General features: G+C 37.3%; 2 protein-coding genes across 7 annotated transcripts in view; both read left to right on the top strand.

The window, feature by feature from the left end:
* Positions 1 to 270: 270 nt before the first annotated feature.
* Positions 271 to 9,519, top strand: LOC132143752 (ubiquitin carboxyl-terminal hydrolase 38-like). 2 transcript variants are annotated; one of them, XM_059554254.1, is made up of 11 exons: positions 271 to 428; positions 2,267 to 2,996; positions 3,570 to 3,705; positions 4,126 to 4,255; positions 4,508 to 4,609; positions 4,784 to 4,942; positions 5,500 to 5,693; positions 5,929 to 6,022; positions 6,159 to 6,265; positions 7,293 to 8,556; positions 9,130 to 9,519. In XM_059554254.1, the coding sequence occupies exons 2-11, from the start codon at positions 2,315 to 2,317 to the stop codon at positions 9,289 to 9,291; spliced, it is 3,030 nt and encodes a 1,009-aa protein (XP_059410237.1). In that variant the 5' UTR covers positions 271 to 428; positions 2,267 to 2,314; the 3' UTR covers positions 9,292 to 9,519. The 2 variants fall into 2 exon arrangements, with proteins under 2 accessions (XP_059410237.1, XP_059410236.1); XM_059554253.1 differs by having other exon boundaries at positions 283 to 468.
* Positions 9,520 to 11,807: 2,288 nt separating this feature from the next.
* Positions 11,808 to 20,571, top strand: part of gab1 (GRB2-associated binding protein 1) — an 82,461-nt gene continuing 73,697 nt past the window's right edge. For all 5 annotated transcript variants that reach the window (XM_059554263.1, XM_059554255.1, XM_059554256.1 and 2 more), the window contains exons 1-2: positions 11,808 to 11,885; positions 11,975 to 12,096. In XM_059554263.1, coding sequence (XP_059410246.1) covers positions 12,019 to 12,096 — 78 coding nt within the window. In that variant the 5' untranslated portion in view covers positions 11,808 to 11,885; positions 11,975 to 12,018. The remainder of the gene's footprint in view (positions 11,886 to 11,974; positions 12,097 to 20,571) is intronic.

Genomic DNA, 20,571 nt, shown 5'->3' on the forward strand with positions numbered 1-20,571 from the left:
TCCCTTCTAGCCACAGTCCATCCTCTTCTCCGCGATGTTTTGTTAGATTTGGTGGAGAAACCAAGTCCGACCACCAGATGTTGCTAATGTGTTAAAAGAGTAAAGCACCATTTTTCGACACAATTTCATGAAACCCGCAAACGGTTAAGAAAGCCTCGGATTCCCATCACCATTAAGAATTGTTATAATATTGAATTATTATAAAAAATTAACGATTTATTATAATTTTCTCATATTTTGGACTCAAGTGTGGGTCCTTACATTACTTCTGCGCGTTTAGATGACGTATGTGTTTCAACAGCTGATTGAAAGAGGTCGCAGTTTACCAAGCAGCTCACAACATTAATATCCTAAAAATATGTATTTCGGCTTTTGATTAGATTTATTTCCAGTTCTGTACCAATACATTTTTGGAATGACATAATTTGGTGAGTGTCGATCGTTGCTGACATCCTTGAGAAAAGACAGGCGAGTAATTCTTGTTTTTGCTAAGTCAGTGCTGTGGCATTTGTGTGTTTCGATTCCTAAATCAGCCACTTAGCTGCTGATATCGTACATAACGATAGGAACCAACCAGATATTAAATCTGTAAACGGTGTGTGCGATCTTTCTCTGCTTCGTGTTTTATTGTGTCGTCCTACTATATGGTTGCTTAACTGCTTTGTGTTAGCTAAGCTAGCTAGCAGAGTAGTTAGCAGGTAGCTTTATCTTAATGACCGCTTTAGAGCTTTCATTTGCAGCAAACCGCATAACATATGATATTGATTCATTCCAGAATGCTCTGTCTAGGGCAGTAACCCGTAATAAATTCACATTTGTTTGGGTTGACCTATTTTTTTTTATTTTTATTTTTTTAAATTTTGTAGTAGAAAGACATTGTTTAGACATTGTAAGAGACATGAAATAATATAAGCAGTTGGAATTGTCTCTCATACTAGCAGCTTTGTCATTTCTAGGAGTGCTTAAAGACATACTTCTTCATCTTTAACTAATTTAAACTTCCTTTAACTTACATCTTTAATTAGAATTTTCATGTCAGTGTTATATTAATGCCAAGAATTGGCAGCAATAAAAGTATAAAGATAGTAAACAAAGAGGGTTCTATCTATCTATCTATCTATCTATCTATCTATCTATCTATCTATCAATCAATCAATCAATCAATCAATCAATCAATCAATCAATCACCCTGGACCACAAAACGCTGTGGTATATTTTTAGCAATAGCCAAAAAAACAAACAAAAAAAAAAAACCTTGTATGGGTCAAAATTATCGATTTTTCGTGGAGAAGTTCCATGGAGATATTTTGTAAATGTCCTCCCGTAAATATATATAAACTTAATTTTTGATTAGTAATATGCATTGCTAAGAGTTCATTTTGACAACTTTAAAGGCGATTTTCTCAGTATTTTTATTTATTTTTATTTTTTTTTTGCACCCACGGATTCCAGATTTTCAAATAGTTGTATCTCGGCCAAATATTTTCAGATCCTAATAAACTATACATCAATGGAAATTGTTTTGTCAGCTTTCAGATGATGTACAAATCTCAATTGACACGTAAGGCTGGTTTTGTGTGTGGTCAAACACAAACACATACACACACACACACACACACACACACACACACACACACACACATTAATGTCAGTGTTATATTAATGCCAAGAATTGTCAATTTTGTTGAATTTATTTGAATTTGTAAATATATTTAATCAGTTTATGATATTAATTGATTAATGGATCAATTATACTACTTGATAGAAAAATACTTTTTTATTATGTGGAATATGTAATATGTTTTTTTTTGGTTAATACAGAAGTTTGGCAATACATGTAATTTTATTTGTAATTGTTTCTTCAAAGTGATGACAATAGGAGAAATTGAGTGAAATATACTCATTAGCATTCATTTTAACATAAGTTAGATTTTTTAGTAAGGTTCAATATACTTCTTTAAAAAAACCTTAAATAACTGTGGGGTGGAATAAAGTTTCTGTGTCACTGAATTTATTGTTTCAGCAATGTAAACCGGAAGGTAAAAGATAAAAAAATCTTTTAAATGTGTATGCATGTAGTATAAATGGGAACTAAAAAAGCTGGTGTAGAAACAATTTTTACTTTACAAACAATCAAATCTTGCCATCAAATATTTTTATTATTATTTTTTTTTTAAAAAATAAAAACCACCTCACATGATGCATAGCCAGACATGACTAATACTTTTGACACAAGAAATAATATCACTCTCTAATACTGTTACAGCTCCATTAGCTTACCTCAACTTTTCCTGTGGTACAATACAGTCCAACCATGGATAAGATTTTGGAAGCGCTGGTCAGCTCCTCCCATCCTCTGAATGTCAAACGGGCTATTGTGAAAAAAGTGATGGAGGCTGCAGAAAAGGAAGTGACCGAGGAGCAGTGCCAGGCCTTGTATCATCTCACCACCCGCCTTATTCTCCTGGGTGAGGATGCTTTTCAGCGACAGGTTGGCCTCCAAGTGCAAGAAGCGTACGCGCGTTACCATCGCGATGAGTTTGCCCGCTTCTTCAGTAAGCAATACTTGCTTGGTCTCCTACAGCAGGGCTATGGCTCTCTGGACCACAGAGACCCTGCCATCTTGGACTTTGTTCATGGTTCCCTCCGACTGCTCATCAGCTGCCCGGCTGTGTTGGAGTTGGCACCGCTGCTACAGACGGAGGTCCTACGCATCATCTGTGAACGGCCAGAACCAGCAACTTGTGCCAAGCTGGCCACCATACTGACAGACTTCCCTCAGTGCGTCCCACGAGAGAAGGCTGGAGTTCTGTTCTGCCAGCAGCTTGTGCGCACCTTTGCGTATTTCAACTGTCCTGCCACTGAAGAGCGGGAGTTGCGGGAGTATGTGACCCAGGTGACCAGGGTGAGTGTGCTGCTGCAGAGCATCTGGAAAGCTGAGCCGGCCACGCTGCTACCGTCACTGCAGGAGGTGTTCGCCATCATCTCATCCACAGGTCAGTAAGCAATGATTCCTCCTGGGATGGTATTTGCTGCTAGTTGAGGAGAGATTGCCCCACATGATTGAAAAGTGCTTTGGGTGTACAGCAATACACAATAAAGCGCTATATAAATGCATAATTCCTTCTTTCGTATTTCAAATTAAGAAAATTGGAATGGAGCTTTGAAAACAATGCAGAAGCATTATAAAAATGATTCAGAAATGTCAATTATAGACATGAGGGTCAGTCAATAATGGCAGATTTTTTATCATTTAACATGTTAACATGCATTGTGAAACAATGATTGAAAGGGGTGTTTATTTAATATGGCAACACAACAGGCCTCAATGGTCTGAAAGGGTGGAAAATGGCAAAAAAAAACATTAACTATTTTTTTAAACTATTTATATTTTTTTCAGTCAAACAATAAATTTAATTAACCCTTTTAAAATATGGTAGATGCACATTTAAAAAAAAGTATGAAATGACCCCTTTAAAAAAAACAAAAATGTGGTATATGCACAAATATGAAATCATAATGTAATATTCAAAAATAATATTTTCGCAATGTTTTTTTTTTCATTTCAGACCCTTCATTTGAACCCTCCATTGCTCTAGCTAGCCTGGTCCAGCACATCCCTCTGCAAATGATCACAGTCCTCATCAAAAGCCTCACCACTGACCAGAATGTTAAAGATGCCAGTATGACACAAGCACTCTGCAGGTCAGACTCTGTGTGTGCGTGTGTGTGTGTGTGCGTGTGTGTGTGTGTGTGTGTGTGTGTGTGTGTGTGTGTGTGTGTGTGTGTGCGTGATCTGTGTAAAGCTGGTGAATAGTGCTTTTGTGTCCATTTAAAAGACTAAGCCCTTGATTCAACTGCCATCATGTTGTTTTCTCTACTTCTTGTGTGCTTCAAGTATGTAGTAATTGCATTTATGCAGGTCATTTAAAAAGAGTTTAGTGTTCATCATGGCTCAACAGATTTTAAATGAGTAGTGCTTGTTTTGTTATTTTATTTTCCTAGAGTTAAATGTTGAGGTCAAAGTGTTGCCAGTTTTCTTTTTTGTGGCACTGTTACTCTTATGTAAGGCTTTTATTTTATATGTTGCCTGTCCTGACCCTGTTTTCTCTCTCTCTTTCTCAGGATGATTGACTGGTTGTCCTGGCCTCTAGCCAATCATGTGGACACCTGGGTCATTGCTTTATTAAAGGGACTTGCTGCTGTTCAAAAGTTCACCATCCTCATAGATGTCACACTGCTCAAAATTGAACAGGTTTGTGTGTAAAAAATCTCATAAAAGAGCTTTCAAATTGACATATTTAGAGAATTACAAGCAAATCCAGCATATGAGTTCTGGTTTGTAGAAAGTATTGGAAAGTGGAATGGATCAGAATTTAGTTGATTATTTGAGTACATGAACTATTTATTTTCTTTGATGCCTAAAAACTTGTTGTTCGGACTTGCCTGGCAGATGCTTTTCTGTGCGTTTATGTATATGGATATGTTTTTGTTTGTCCATTTACAGGTCTTTAATCGTCTCTGGTATCCCATTGTGAGACAGGCAGCTCTGGTGGTTCTTTCACACATTCTGCTTAGTTTCCAGCACTCTCCCGAAGCCTTCCACTTAGTAAGGCCACTGTGAACATTGCTTCACTTTTTCTTTTTTCTTTTTTAATGAGTTGAAAATGTTTGCAGTTAATGCATTTAAGGAGCTGTGTTTTTTAGTATCTTGATTTGAGCATTTTAATATCTGCTTTGTATTCTTGTTACGTGAATTATATAACCCTTGTCATTGTACCAGGTGGTTCCTCATATAGTTCCACTTGTAAAGTCTTTGAAGAATGATGGCCTTCCCAACAGCAAAACCTTCCTGTTGCAGTTTGCAGAACTCGTTCACTGCATGATGTACCAATATTCTGGCTTCCCAGACCTCTATGACAGCATTCTTGAATCCATTAAAGTAAGACATAAGACAGGGATTCTCTGGTTTGGGCTCTGGTGTACAACAGTAAACATGTTTTGCTGAATTTATTTAACATTTTGTCCTTTTATAGAGTATTTAATAGAGTATACTTCAGATGTTTGGGGTCGGTAAAGTTAATATTTTTGAATATTTTTGAAAGAAGTCTCATGTTCCTTAAGGCATGAAAAATACAGTAATAACTCAGTAATTAACTGAAATATTACAAATAAAATAATTTTTTTTTCTATTTTAACATTTATCAAAGGAAATTATATTTCTGTGATGCCAAAGTAGAATTTTTTAGCAGCTTCAGTAATCATTTTAGTATGATGCTTAAGAAACATTTATGTTGTGCTTTGAGTCTTTGAAAGTTCAAAAACAAAGCACAAAAAAAATAATTTGGGACATTATTAGTGTTTACTGTTGTTTACTGTTTAATAGATCCTTGCTGATCAAAAGTAGTTAATTCCTTTCAAAAACTGAACACAAACTTTAGAACAGTAGTGTATTGCAATGCTTCATCTGTTTTATATCCTCCTCTGGTTCTGTTGTAGGAACTACCTAAACCTAATGAGGAGAAGATCAAATTTGTTCTGAACCAAAGTGCCTGGTCCTCTCAGTCAAATTCATTTGCCTCAGGCCTGCTTAGGATCACAGGAAAATCAGAAACGGGAAAGACAGGACTTGTGAATCTGGGCAACACGTGCTACATGAACAGCATCATCCAAATTTTATTCATGGCTACAGAGTACGTTTTTAATCTATTGCATATTATCTGATCTCTTTCTCAACTGTTCTACTGTCATTAATCTAACATTAACATTCTCCATATGCAGCAGGATAACATTAATTTTTTTATGCAGTTAGGTTTTGATGTTTGCAAGTAAACAATATAAAGCATCATAAAATGATCTTCAGGTTTTTAAATATTTCTTATATTTTGTAATGTATTTCTCATATTTTTAACAGTCTCTCTTTAAAAGTTTCAGACGACATGTTATGTCTCTGCATTTAAATGGTAGCAACACCCTCATGAAGAAGCTCCAGCTTCTTTTTGCCTTCTTGGCCCACACACAGGTATGTTTATCTTCTGTGCAGTTTCCGGTATGTCATTTGAAACATTACAGTGTTTGGCATTGCTGGGTGGGCGGGTTAAATGAGAGTATTAAGCATAACTGCTGGTGATTTATTTATCATGTTATTTGCCCACCAGAGAGCAGCATATTCTCCAAGGAGTTTTTTGGAGGGTTCTCGGCCGCCGTGGTTTACAGCTGGATCCCAGCAAGACTGCTCAGAGTATTTGCGCTTTCTGCTGGACAGGTAAACTCAGAAAATGGCTATGGCAAGAATGATGTATGTTTAAGAGTTAAGAGTTTTGCTGTAAATGTGCAATGCCAGACTGTGCTGATTTTTTAAAACTTTATTAGGGCAGTTTATTGTAACACGTTCATTCAGTTGACATTACAACTGTTACATGATTCCCGAAGACTGATCAGACATTAGTCTTTGTTACAAATTCACATACACAAACACACAGTATTCTGGTTCCTGTTTGTCAGGAATAATGGATAAAATACCATTGTAATATTTGTTTTTCATAGCTCAATGAGTTTGAAGTATAAGTGAGGAAGTAAACTACAAGCGAAGCACACATTTATTTGTACAGATATTAAAAAGAAGACTGTCAGAAGACAGCCAGTCAGCTTCAGTATAGGCTGGCCAAATATAAGTCCATAATGTGTGGAGAAAGGTTGGTTGTAGTTGTTTCTCATTGGGCAGTTACACATTTTCTTCATTTGCATGGGTTAGTGTGATTTTATTGCTATCTAGAATCCAGAATGGCTGTTTTTCTCCTGCCACCTGCATAAAAAATATACTGTCAGAATCCAAATCTCTTGAGTTTACAAAGAGGGATTCATCCAAAAATCACTTTTTCTACAGCAAGGACCATACGGTAACTGTTCACTGTAATGTGCATACGTTTTAAATACATACAAATAAGATAAGAGTTGTGTAATTTTCATCTTCATAATTTTGAGAAAGAAAATGCAAGACAGTTTTCCTATTAGATGCTAACGGTCCAATCAGATTCAGTGATCTATGCTAAGCTAAGCTAAAAGTGCTACTGCCAGACCCCGGGATCCGCTGAATGGATTTGAAAAATGGTAAAACTCAACTGTTTAACTCTAGGGGAGTTGGAAATTGAGCCTGTTTTCAAAAAAGTGAAGTGTTCCTTTAATTGATAACAGCCCTAAAAACAATAAAATAATGTGTTTTCTTATTTATGACAGCAGGGGGAGTTTATGCATTTCATGTGTTTTGTTCTGTCTTCTTATGTGATATTAAGGTTGCATGAAGAAGAGAAGACTCTCTCAGCATTTCAGGTGACCAACCCAAAATCTGAACCTGCAAGCACTTCTGCTGAAACTCTAAACAATGCTGTAAATCAGCCAGTCGCTGATATACCATTGAATCCAGATCCTGTAGCACCCAAGGGAGATGGTCGCACTCTAGTGGAGCGTATGTTTGGTGGTCGACTCTCTACAGCCATCCGCTGCCTGCAGTGCCACAGCCTGTCAGAAAAAGAGGAGCCATTTACAGACCTCTCTCTTGCATTCTGCCCCTCGATGTCCAAGTGCCACGGTCCCACTGATGAGCACAAAAGCTCCTCCTCTGTGGGACCATGCCAAGGGGCGGTGAATGGAGGCAGTGAATCGTCGGAGGGCTCGGTTAAAGAAGGTGCAGGAACCAGGATTGAGAGGCCGGTGGTGGAGCCCACACTGTCTGTACCAGATTTGGTCGACTACTTCCTAGCTCCAGAAATCCTAGAGAATGAGAACTGCTACTTCTGTGAACGCTGCGCCTCACTGCAGAGGGCCGAGAAGGTCATGCGGGTGGTGGCGGCACCTGAGTACCTCATTCTGACTCTGCTGCGCTTCTCGTACGATGCCACCTGTCACGTCCGTCGCAAGATCCTGGACAATGTAGGCATTCCGCTGCACATGAGCCTGCCTTTACGCCAACACGGTATCTCAGTTACGTCTTCCTCATCCGACTCCCCAGAGGGTGGTGAGAATCTAGCTAAGAAGCTCAAACCTTCTCAAAAGGAGGATGTGATGACAGAAAACAGAACAAATAACAAGACAAACGACAGTGATTCGGAGATGCTGTCAGTGCCGTATGTTTTGAGTTCTGTTGTAGTGCATTCTGGGATGTCCTCTGAGAGCGGTCACTACTATTCGTATGGAAGGAATGTGAGTAACAATGATGGTTCTGTAGCTCACCCAAGTTCTAAGCCCCTGGAAAGCTCCAGCCTATCAGAGCGCTCGACAGCCACACAGGAGGAAATGGGATGCACTGACAACAAGTCCACCGACTGGTTCTTGTTTAATGACAGCCGTGTGACTTATACAAACTCTGAGTCCTTGCGGAACGTCACCGGTCGCTTCCCTAAGGACACAGCCTATGTCCTGATCTACAGGAAACAAGAGGTCGGTGGACAACCAAGCAATCCTGGGTCAGTTGTAAATGGCTCAAGACTGAGTGGAGAGCCGCCCCTGCAGAAGGAGCTGATGGATGCCATTACCAAAGACAACAAACTCTTCCTGCAGGTGGGAATATTGTAGTTTGTCTGTGGTGCACTTTTATGTTCTCCAAGAAAATAGAAAGATGCTGACATGGCATAAAACGAAAACATACTACTACTGTTATTCTATGCGAGGCTGTATTTATTTGATCAAAATACAATAAGTAAAGGTAATTTTCTGAAATACTGTTACAATTTTAAATAACAGTTTTAAGCCTTTTAATATGTTTAAAAATATATATTTTATTCATCTGATGGCAAAGCTGAATTTTCAGCAGCCAGTCTTCAGTGTCAAATGATCTTCAGAAATCATTCTAATATGCTGATTTAATACTTCTATGAATAAAAGTTCAAATGAACAGTGCTTATTTAAAATATATATTTTTTTTCAACCGTGTAAAAGTTTTTACTGTAGATTTAATGCCTCTTTGAATAAAGGTACCCCTCCCCCCCAAAAAAAATAAATAAAAACTAATTAAAGTAATTTTAGCAAATAAGTAATATGGTACAAAAACACAAAGGGGGGAAAACATAGGGCATGAAATTATTTTATAAAGCCTTATGGCTCTTTGTAAAGTTTTTTTTCTTTTCCTTCCAGGAGCAGGAGCTGAATGCTAGAGCTCGAGCTCTTCAAGCAACCTCTGCTTCTTGCTCATTCCGACCCAACGGTTCTGATGACAACGAGCCTCCTGGCAGCTGTGGGCCCTCAGGTGGGGGTGGAGGAGGGGGCTTCAATACAGTCAGCAGACTCGTCTTCTAAGGAAGGGTCGCAGACATAGCCTCAGAGCACTGGACAGTCCAGCTGACAGCATTTGTTTTGTCCTGATTGCCCACAGTGTGGATAAGTGTGCCACCTCAGAACAGATGTGTCTTAATTTTTCTGGTTTGCATGGTTTTTCCATTTTACATTGATGTTCATTTGAAATTAATTGAAGCACTTTGAGTACTATAGGTCAGAAATGGGCATGCAATAAATTTGTACAAAATACAGTAACGCTTATGGTCTCATTCTGGAAACTTAATTGTTTCATATTCTAAACAGAAATCATTAGGCAGAGAATGGTTTTAAAAATTAAAGCAAATATTTTTGGACCATATTATACAGTGAACTGCTTGCATGAATATTTGAATTGGAAGCTTTTCAACTTCTGGGTTGAGGATTACAGTTATATCCTTTTGTCAATTATTTAATTACAATTAAGTTATTTTATTCATTTAGGGGATACCTTTTTTAATTAAAAAAATAATAATTTCAGTTTTCAGTGTTCAGTTACAAGACATTTGATTTCAGTACAAATACATTTTCATTACTTATAATGTTTATTTCCATTGTCATTTTAATGTAAATCTTTAAAAACTATATAGACATCTTTAAAAGGGTTATAAAAATGACAATAATATCAAAATGAAAACAAAATAGAAATAAACTATAGTAATATATAAACTGGTTTATACTGAATCCCCGAGCAACTATTAAAAGAAGTGCTATTCCTGGGAATATAATCTATGGTTCTAAGACAATGACCAAGTTTAGGTCTGTTTTCACTATCAGAGCATGATACCTTTGTTAGACACCTCATGCCTATCAATCCATAAGTCCATCCCCAACATCCCACTGTCTTCAGTTTGAACCACTGCACCCTATAACAACTCTGTTTTTGAGCCAGTTAAGTCCAGTTAAAATCAGCACAACATCATTGTCCTTGTTCATTAGCTTAGAATAGAAACTTAAGCACAATTAATTTTGTGACATGGAAATTGTTATAATTTTGTTATAATAACTATTGAAATACCTAACTATGACGACTTTTTCTGCTGAGAAACCCAGAAATGGGAAAAAGGTCCATAGCCACTTATATCGTTCTTGGGTTTTTTTAGACGAAAAATAGACGAAAACAACCAAGGTGTGGACTGAACTATTTTGTAGATAAAAATACTTAATATGGATTATAGACACAACATGAAATCACAAGATGAAAGATTATAGGATAATAAATGACTAAATCAATCGTTTGCACTGAGATGCAAATCATTGCAGAGAGTGGGCACAGAGCTTCAGAGATAACCAGTTAGGCGTTTAGCATTACAATTACATTCCAAAGATACCAATCCCACAAACATACTTCGCTTAAACATACTATGCTTTAATTGGAAGTCTCTTTTGGACTCTTTTCTGCGATTCGGTTCTTTCAAACAGTTCATTTAAAGATTCAGTTCAGAAGCAGTGATTCTTTTACGTACTAACGTAAATACGTCATCATGTGTTGAATTGTACATGCTCTAAAACGTTTAATGAAGCCAAATCTAGACACGCCTGGCTATTCATTACTTTTGGGGCTTTATTAATGGGTGGTGTTTACTGCAATGTTCACGTCAGTTTATTGCAGTATGATTCAACACACAAAAATATAAACGTATATATACATATCTAAAAATTATTTAGTGCCTAAATATATTTTGCTGTCACATTAAACCACACAAACATGCGTTTAGATTTATTGAAAAAAATAAAAGGTTTTGGCAGACAATATACTAGTTATAGAAAAGGGTATTCTACAAAATATTTATTGTAATAATAATCTTATAAACTGACTGTGACTGTGTTTTACAAATCCTACAGATTGAGTTTGAGAACTGGCTCAGTCGAATCATTAAAAAGATTAGACGCAAAAGAACAACACTACTTTATTGTCGCAGTCTTAATCCGGACTCAAGCTAGTTTTATTTGGGACGTGGTTGAGACATTTGTTTACACCTATTCTTTGAGCCACCGTCCCAGCGTTTTCCCTCTCACAGGGCAACACTCCAAGACTACATTTCCCATGATGTAATGCTTTTTATTCTCCGTATTGACCGACTTCTCCCTGCCTCCATAGGCCGGAGGAGGCTGAGTTTAGGGAAAGTATCGACGTTTATGCTTGTCAATCAGCAAGGAGCCGTGGGGAGTGAAACTGGAGGGAAGGTCGACGATCGGAACGGATTTATTTTCTAGTCCAAAAAAGCACATCAGCGCTAATGCGACCATAATGTTTTGGAAAAATAAGGAAAAACTGTATATATTTTCAAGAAAACTGTTTTGGTTTACTTTGAAATAAGGTTATCAAGCAAAGCTTTCACTACGCCGAACTTGGCGAGTATCACTCGCTGCCTCGTTGCATTTCAGCTGGAAACAACAACAACAACAAAACAGCGGATTATTTACACCGAGAAAGTGTGTAAACTAAAATAAGGCTCAACTTCAGACGGATATCGCTGTGCTTGAACATACTGTGTTTGGAGGACTTCATCCAGAGGAGTTAGTGTCGCTGTCGGGAAGCTCTTCCCGTGTGGACGTGCTGGAAACCGAGAGTGACGGTATTTTTGTTTGTTTTAACAAACGCACTGAAAACACTTGGGCGCAATTTCCATCTCAAATTATGGGACTTTGCTTTCGTGTGTTGCAGGTTGAAACACGAAACTTAAAACGCTTATTTTCCTGGAAGGTTAGATGAAAATGAGCGGAGGAGAGGTGGTGTGCACGGGGTGGCTCAGAAAGTCTCCACCTGAAAAAAAGTTACGGCGTTATGTAAGTACCGTTTTAATCTTATTCAAATGCACTCACAGTGTTGTAACCGCAGGACTGTTGGAGCCAGATACATGCAAATTTAGAGTACGATTTCCAACAACCGCATGTCAATCAATGCTTACGATCTTTCTGTTGAGGCTTTTTTTGCGTTCAAAAATGCTGACGATCTAGGAATAGTTTGTAAACGGGATCAGTTCCTAAAAACATGTGTGAGAGAGTGTATGAACGCTGTCTGTGTTCATAACACTGAAATGGTTTAGAAATTCGCATGTGCAAAATCCTTATTTGTGGGGTCTTGATCTGTTCTGTAGGACACACCTACCGGTGTTAGAGAGAACTTTTGTTTGTTTCTTAAAGGAGCATTAAGTTAAAAAAAAACAATTCTGGTTAAAAGATTTACTCAAATTAAGAGCATTTTTTGAGAAATATCAGTTAATAATGTGCACTATGAGACCCTCGCATGCCAGTTTTGTAGAAAAGGCAGTTTTCTTCTACATGGGGTGGGTCGCCCCCTCATGGGCGACGCCATGTTGACATCACATGACATAACTGTCCAAGGTACAAATAATAATTACAACAAAAATTACGTTTGCTTAATATAGTAAATTTAGCTAGAGGTTAGGGTGTAAACATACAAGTAGGCCTGCATATAAATAGTTACAAGCGCAAACAGAACACAAGGACTGTCACATAACTTGTGGTATTCTGGTCAGTGAGGTGCAGCAGAATTGAATCCAAGAATGTCCATGAGTGGACGCATGTACTATGAGATGGGGAAACATATACAAAAAGGAACAAAACAAAGTGTAAGAAACAGAACAAACTTCATGAATCTATTGCAATAGGAGTCAGTTCAAGTCCAAAGTGTACAGTTGGAAATGATAAGAGCCAACTGTGCATTAACCTTAGTGATGCTAATTGTTTTAATGTGGCTTGACCTGAAGACAGTATCATCTAAATCTAAACGTTTATGTTCAGTTTACTTGTGCAACAGTTGCTAGCAACATTGTTTTATGCAAGAAACTTAAAATTTGTTTGCAGTAGGCATGACTCTTTTGAAATCTAATGACAACTTTTAAGTGTGGCTCAAGCCGAAAGCTATTGTTTATATGCATCAAGGTTGCAGAAGAAAGTGCCTATATGGATGGATTAAATTGCAATTAAATTTAATGAAATAATTTGCACTGCTTGCGCCAATGATTATTAAACTGAAGGCTGGTTCCTTGATCCGTGTATTTTGAGTGGTTTGTATTAAATATATTGTCTACTTTCATTTGCAAGGATTTCAAGGTTTTTCAAATATTTCACCAAATCATATGCAATACCTTGGTTTGCTGCTACTTTAGTTGCCAAGACAACACTGAACACTTAACTCTCCATTCTGTCTGCACAGGATGACTCAATGCATTTAGTCATTCACACATCGTATGTGTACCATGGGGTCTTCCCTTCCTCTTAGTGGTAATATACACCAATAATCTGTAATGAAATCACTCACTTACAGCTCTGCCTGCTGTCGAACCCCAACCAAACATGTTAGAAATCTCCTTCAGGCTCAAGTGATGCTTTTTTTTATTGGATTCCTTTAATCCGGTGGAGCTCTGCTAGAAACATTGCATCATTGTGCAATTACGCAACACGGTTTAGACTCAAACAGCCAAGTATTTGGCATATATTGCCATTGTTTAGAAGGAACAATCGAATGGCAATTATTGCATTTGACCTTGTAGCTAATGCACAGGCTTGAGAGACTGGGTGTGATTTCACATGCTTTGAGCTTCCAGAGTAAACGGTAGTGTGTTGAATGTGATGAATGATATTTCATGGCTCCAAATCTAATTAAAATGATTTCTGAGCTCATCCACACAATGCTATAATAAGATTAAATCCAAGAAAGAACAAGTGCTTTGTTGTAACACACAATGTTCTCAAGTAATTTTTTTAGATTTCCTCTTGCTTGAGACATGTTTGAGCAAAGTGATTGTGGAGAAAAGCCTTTGTAGTTGTTTAGTTGGTTTTTAGAGTGAGATGAGAAACTTCCTTCCCTTTATCCCTCCTTTCTTGTTGAGGTAAGTTTACAGTTTAGGTTTACTGTAAGTGTCGTCCTCAACATTAGTCTCTTTTTCTGGTGCATGAAGGTGGAGTTGTCTCAATGTTTCACATGTGGCTGATTAGGACCAGACTGTTTTTATTGGAGCCGGGTGGCTACTAAAATACTTCTCCTCAAGAGGAGCCCCATGCCAGGTGTATGGGCCTATTAGTAATTCTATATCTGTTTTTGACCAGTTATGCATTGATCAACATTGATTTTAGATACATATTGCAATTTCTTGTACTGTGATTGCACTGAGAAACTTCAGATAACCCTGTCATTTTTATTTGCTTCAGAAGACTTGTAGACAGATTTCTGAAGGATCATGTGACTGATAAAAATGGCTGCTAAAAATTCAGCTTTGCACAATAGAGAAAATGTTTAATGTTGCTTCACAATAAAAATTCTTTAGCAAATAAATGCAGCCTTGGCCAGCATAAAACTTCAAAAGCATAAAAAAATCATGCTGACCTCAAATGTTTGAACAGTAGTGTTTGTTGTTCTAAATCCATTGTTCATTATCCCTCATTCTGTTCCCTCTTATGTCTAAATTAAATGGAGCTCTTCTTGAGTCTTTAACGATAGTTTTTAGGTAGCTTGTGTACTGTTCATGATTGGAACACTTCTGAAAAATCAGAAAGGACATGCGGCCAGCAGCCTCAAAACAGGATCCACTCTCATGTTTTATAATTAAAAAGATGACTATCATTTGCATCTGGACCAGCTGGGAATTTAAATGCTTTGAACATGTTATGAAATTATAACAGTGGAAATGACACAAAAGCACTTTGTTGCATTATGAAAGATCTGAGATGGTGTCTAGCTTCTCACGAGAAGTTTTTGCATTTTATATTCTAAATCGTACTGTTATAAGGACTAAAAGGAAACAGTAGATCAGCAGATTTTTCTGAAAAATTAATTGCACGTTGTCTGAATCTTCTAGTGCTGCAAAGCTTTTAGCGGCATAGGGTCAAAACTCTGATGTGTTTTTGACGGTTTGGCAAAAGTTCAAGAGCAGAGCAGATCATTTGACTCGACTGTTTAAAGGAAATGTTCTTGATGGCTCAAAGAGCACAGTGCTTTACTGATGGTCGTTTCAGACAAGTAACTAGCTACTATAACATAAGTATAATAAAAGGGCTGCCTTTTTGGCCTGTCCATGTGAGACATTTGACTGGTGGCATCAGAAGATCATAAGTTATTATTCCCCACAATAGCCACACCATGTTCCTCAAACTGGACTATGACGTGAGTTAAAAATGTCCCCATTGGCTCATTTTATTTTATTTTGTGTGTCTTAGCAATTTCCATTTAGCTTCATCCTCTCTTCATTGTAAACTTCTTCTTTCACACCCTTCTCATAATGCTTGGAGAGACTAATTGTGAAAGAGGCAAATGAAGTTTGGAACACATGAATGAATGAATGGTACGGGAAAGTAATGTGGCAACTCCGATTAAAGCCTGGAGTGTTAATGTTTATTTTGAGACAATTTAATTTCAAATGATTTCTTATATGGAGCTCATTTGGATACATGCTTACCGTATTTTTCGGACTATAAGTAGCACCTAAGTATAAGTCGCATCAGTCCAAAATACTTCATGACGAGGGAAAAAACATATATAAGTCGCACTGGACCATAAGTCGCATTTATTTAGAACCAAGAACCAAGAGAAAACATTATCGTCTACAGCCGCGAGAGGGCGCTCTGTGTTTTCAGGGGTAGACTAGAGGAGCTCTTATCAGCATAGAGCGCCCTCTCGTGGCTGTAGACGGTAATGTTTTCTCTTGGTTCATTTCTCTTGGTTCATTACTCTTGGTTCATTTCTCTTGGTTCATTACTCTTGGTTCATTTCTATTGGTTCATTTCTCTTGGTTCATGTCAAATAAATTTTTGATAAGTCAGTCACAGGACCAGCCAAACTATAAAAAAAAAGTGTGACTTATAGTCCGGAAAATACGGTATGTATATTTCAGTTTAAAGTATAGTTTAAAATCATCTTGTGTGTTTTTAAAAACACAAAATTCACTTTTAAAGGATATGCGTATTTAATCAATTAAAACCAATCAAACGTTCTTGAAAATCAAAATGCCACTCCCCTTTATCTAGTAGCCAATCATTGTTCATATAACTTAAACCTACCGGCTAATTAAAAATATAGGGACTAGTGCTGTTAAATTGAGTCATTTGAAATGCTAGTGAATATATTATTACATTATAATGTACATATATATATATATATATATTTTTTTTTTTAAGAGTCAACTTCAAGTGAGTGATTGATAATTTAAAAGCTTGTCCAAATGTAAAATTAAAAAATGTAAATATGTAGGCTATACGTAGCACACATATATTCAGTCTTTAATTATGTATGTATATGCATGTGTGTGTATTGATGGAGAGGTTGGCACAAAACAGGGAAAGAGAGCCAGAGGGTAAAAAAATGCAGGAATCTAGACTTGTGCAGCTCAACCTATCTAATCAAGAACACACTCCACCCTTCTGTTTTAATGCAACTCTCTAGGTGCTCTAAGCATTTACAAAGTACTGTGAGCTAGCAAGCCATTAGCAGTGCTATACAATGGCTGCCCTCACTCACTGCCTACATCAGCTGTGTTGAATTCAGTGGGGTGCACAGAAAAACAAAAGAATAGTTCTTTATTTAGCAGTTGAATTATTTATTTTCGTCAAGATTCATTAAATCTGCTTAGGTGGGGGAAACATAATCGTGCAACTTTTTGCTGAAACAAACATGCACAGAGAACAGAAACAAACAGTGTTTGTGGTCGGGGTTATCGGCTTAGTTAGGTGCTGGTGCAGACATTTTTGCTCATTTGTTTTCTCTGTCTCTCTCACTTTCTCCCCCTCCCCCTGTTTTTGCCGGTCTCTCTCCCACCCCGCCTGGTCATTTGTGGCCAGAGTAGTTCTGTCAGGTTTGAGAGGGGCCCTGGTAATGGATTGCCTCTATCAATTATTAACTGTAACAAATAAGAAAAAAACTTTTGCAATATTAATGTGCTTCACTCCTACCCAATATAGCTTTACTGAAATGAAAATTATTGTCTGAAATTGAAAATTATGGACACACTGGGATGAAAACCAAAACTTGAAATGCTAATTTGGAATTAGCTTTTGTTTTGAATGACTTGCAAAACAGAGATTATGTTGATTCTTTGGCACTATTATTATGTGTATACATTAATATTACACATAATTTGCCACAAAGAGCAGTATGTTTAGTAACAGAAGATTTTCTGCCTTGAAAGATGATTCCTCTTTTTGGTGCAGTGCATTTGACGTTGCATTGAAAAGCCTCAAAGCAAGCAGACATTCTTTATTATTATGCCTGACCAAGAGGGTGACTGTTGTATGTTAAGTTTGGTATGGGGAAATGCAAATACACACTGAATACAAACTAGTTTGTTTGTATTTCTCTGCAAGAGTCTCACCACACACAGAGTGTTAGCATGGTCCAGTTAGCCCCTGCTGGTAGATGTCGAGTTTACATCAACTAGCAACAAAAAGCATTTTCTTTTCATTGACAACCATTCAAAGTATTCATGCAAAGTTTCAACCATTCAAAGTTGTGCATTTCAAAACTTGCTTTTTGAAAGCTGTGATGAAATTATTGCATTATAGAAGAAGTGCCCAGAGTTGGCCTGTGTTGACCTTTGATTCGGCCCACAGTTCCAAATAATAAGAAAGGAGAAAAATACACGGAAATAAATCAAGAATTAAAGGGATAGTTCACCTAAAAATGAAAATGCTGTCATTAAAGAGATAGTTCACCCAAAAATGAAAATTATGTCATTAATGACTCACCCTCATGTCGTTCCAAACCCGTAAGACCTCTGTTCATCTTCGGAACACAGTTTAAGATATTTTAGAATTAGTCCGAGAGCTTTCTGTCCCTCCATTGAAAATGTGTGTACGGTCTACTGTCCATGTCCAGAAAGGTAATAAAACATCATCAAAGTAGTTCATGTGACATCAGAGGTTCAGTTAGAATTTGTTGAAGCATTGAAAATACATTTTGGTCCAAAAATAACAAAAACTACGACTTTATTCAGCATTGTCTTCTCTTCCGGGTCTGTTGTGAGCGCGTTCAAGTGTAGTGATATCAGGTTCGCGAACGAATCATTTGATTTAACCGGTTCTTCTTGAACCAGTTCACCAAATCTAATATCCCGGAGTAATTCATTTACTCAAACAGTACACTGACCGAACTGCTGTGAAGAGAGAACTGAAGATGAACACTGAGTCGAGCCAGATAACGATCGAAAGATTGATTCGTTCTAGAGTTCTTTGCCGCAAACCGGTTCTTTCGGACAGTTCGATTCAATAAACCGGTTGAAGAAAATGGTTCACTGGTTCTTTTGCGCTCGACGTAATGACGTCATTGGTTTAAGCCTTCGGTTTACCCGCGCTCATAACATTAGCACAGAATCAGTTCAGAATCAGGCCATCCTTAAAAATATTCTTGTTTGCCGTAACCCGACCGACCCTGTCAATTTAGGACCGACTCAATTTTTTATTTTTTTTTTGCTTTTAGTCCGACCGACTTGCCGATTGTAAATTTGCGTTAAGACAGACCAATTATTTTTTACTCTTCAAACAACTAATACAAAAGCATTCAAATAATATTAATTATATTTAAGTATTGTAAATATATACATTTCTTAGGCCTACATACAAACGAAGGCTATCTTCCTTAATTAAAAAAAAACCTGTGACGTCATCTATGTTTACACTATTGGTTAACGGATATCACACTGTGGCCTGTGCATTCGCTTCATCTCCTCTCATTCACTGTCAGAGTCAACGGTTTGCACTTGGTAATGATGGCTGCAGCTGCAGTAAACAAAATGTTCGCGGTCACTGTTCAAAGTCATACGTGTTCGGGCGCCATAATACATCTAAAAAAAATAATTAAAACAGCTTGACACCGCTTTAACTTGGCACGAAGTTCTGGAAAAACTGTGCCCAGATCTTTTCCCATCCCTTCTCCCGTCTAGTCTAAAACCGTGACCGTTTTGACTGTCATTTTATGTTCGAAAATCTATTGCACGAATCGATTGGACCAACCAACACAAGTTTCGAAAACGAAAATAGGAAATTGATTTTAACGACCTTCTCTCGGAGCGCGTCCAGGTTTTTTTTTTTTTTTTTTTTTTTTGAGCGTGTCCAGTTTTTTCTTTTTTTTTTTTTGGAACACGCATCACACAGCAACTGCATCTTCGGACACACGCATAACAGCAAATAATACTTCTGCACAATGTTTCTCATTTTACAACAGAAATGGGAATTCTGCCGGTATTCAGACAGTCTCATGCATACAGATACAGATTCGGGCTAGAATAGCCTAGGGCTGTCAAAATAGCTGAAAAAAAAACTAAAAAAAAAAAGAAAACCTAAATTCGAATTTTTTACTTAAATATGATCAAAATTCGAATTGTATTTGAATGTAAAATGCATAATTTCAGGGTGAAGAAAAGCTTTTTCTTCTCTTCTGAGGCCTCAAGCATGGAGCAAAATATTACTGCATGTTTATTCAAAGCATTAGAATACATGACTGTGAAAAAAACAACATAAATAAAAAAAAAATTATGAACCAATTATTATTAATTAAGTTGCTTAAAGAACTATAAACAAAACAGCGTCATGTATGCATGCATTGTTAAATAAATAAAACATTTTTCATTTAAAAACATGAGATGCAGTGGGATGGGGAACAAAAACCCAACATAAAGTTAATTAAATTAAATTAAAAACATTAATTTAACATGTCTTTCTAAACATGCAGCTCTCTTGTGCGAGACTCGAATCCAACGGTGTCCCTCTAGAAAATGCGCGAAGTATGCGTTCTGTGTGAACGGCTTTGTTTCAGTTTTGATTTAAACAAGATCTTCTCCACATTGATGTTGTCCTTTTTTCTTTTTTTTTTTGTTGTGGCTTCAACTGGATAGGCTAACATAACCTTATAATGCAATGCCACATACACCGTCATCGTATCTCGTGCGCCACTGATAAAGATGAAGTACATTTCGGCCGTCCGCACACTGTCTGCATTATGTCCTTTTCATCATCCGTGTGCAGGCATTTTTTGAGACTGCGCGGACAGTGCGCGTACACGAGGTGAAAGATGAGACAGCAGATACTGCGTGTCGAGCTCGTCTGCCTTTGAAAGTTGTTTAGACATGGCTGTGCGCGCGGCGAGATGAAATGGAACACGGACTGTGAATACCGGGGCTCATAAGGCAGCTTCGTTAATGCACACCTAAAATTCAAATGCAACGTTTTTTTTTTTTGCATTCGAATGTGGATTTTTATTTTAAATTCGATGAATATTCAAAATTTGATTTTTTTTTTGACAGCCCTAGAATC

The sequence above is a fragment of the Carassius carassius genome, chromosome 7 (genome assembly GCF_963082965.1).
Source record: "Carassius carassius chromosome 7, fCarCar2.1, whole genome shotgun sequence".
Classification (NCBI taxonomy): domain Eukaryota; kingdom Metazoa; phylum Chordata; class Actinopteri; order Cypriniformes; family Cyprinidae; genus Carassius; species Carassius carassius.

Coding starts and splice junctions, on each gene's coding strand:
- LOC132143752 (XM_059554254.1), top strand. CDS start 2,315: ATGGATAAGATTTTGGAAGCGCTGGTCAGCTCCTCCCATCCTCTGAAT. Junction 3,706..4,125: donor ATGACACAAGCACTCTGCAG/GTCAGACTCTGT, acceptor TCTCTTTCTCAG/GATGATTGACTGGTTGTCCT. Junction 6,266..7,292: donor TTGCGCTTTCTGCTGGACAG/GTAAACTCAGAA, acceptor TGTGATATTAAG/GTTGCATGAAGAAGAGAAGA.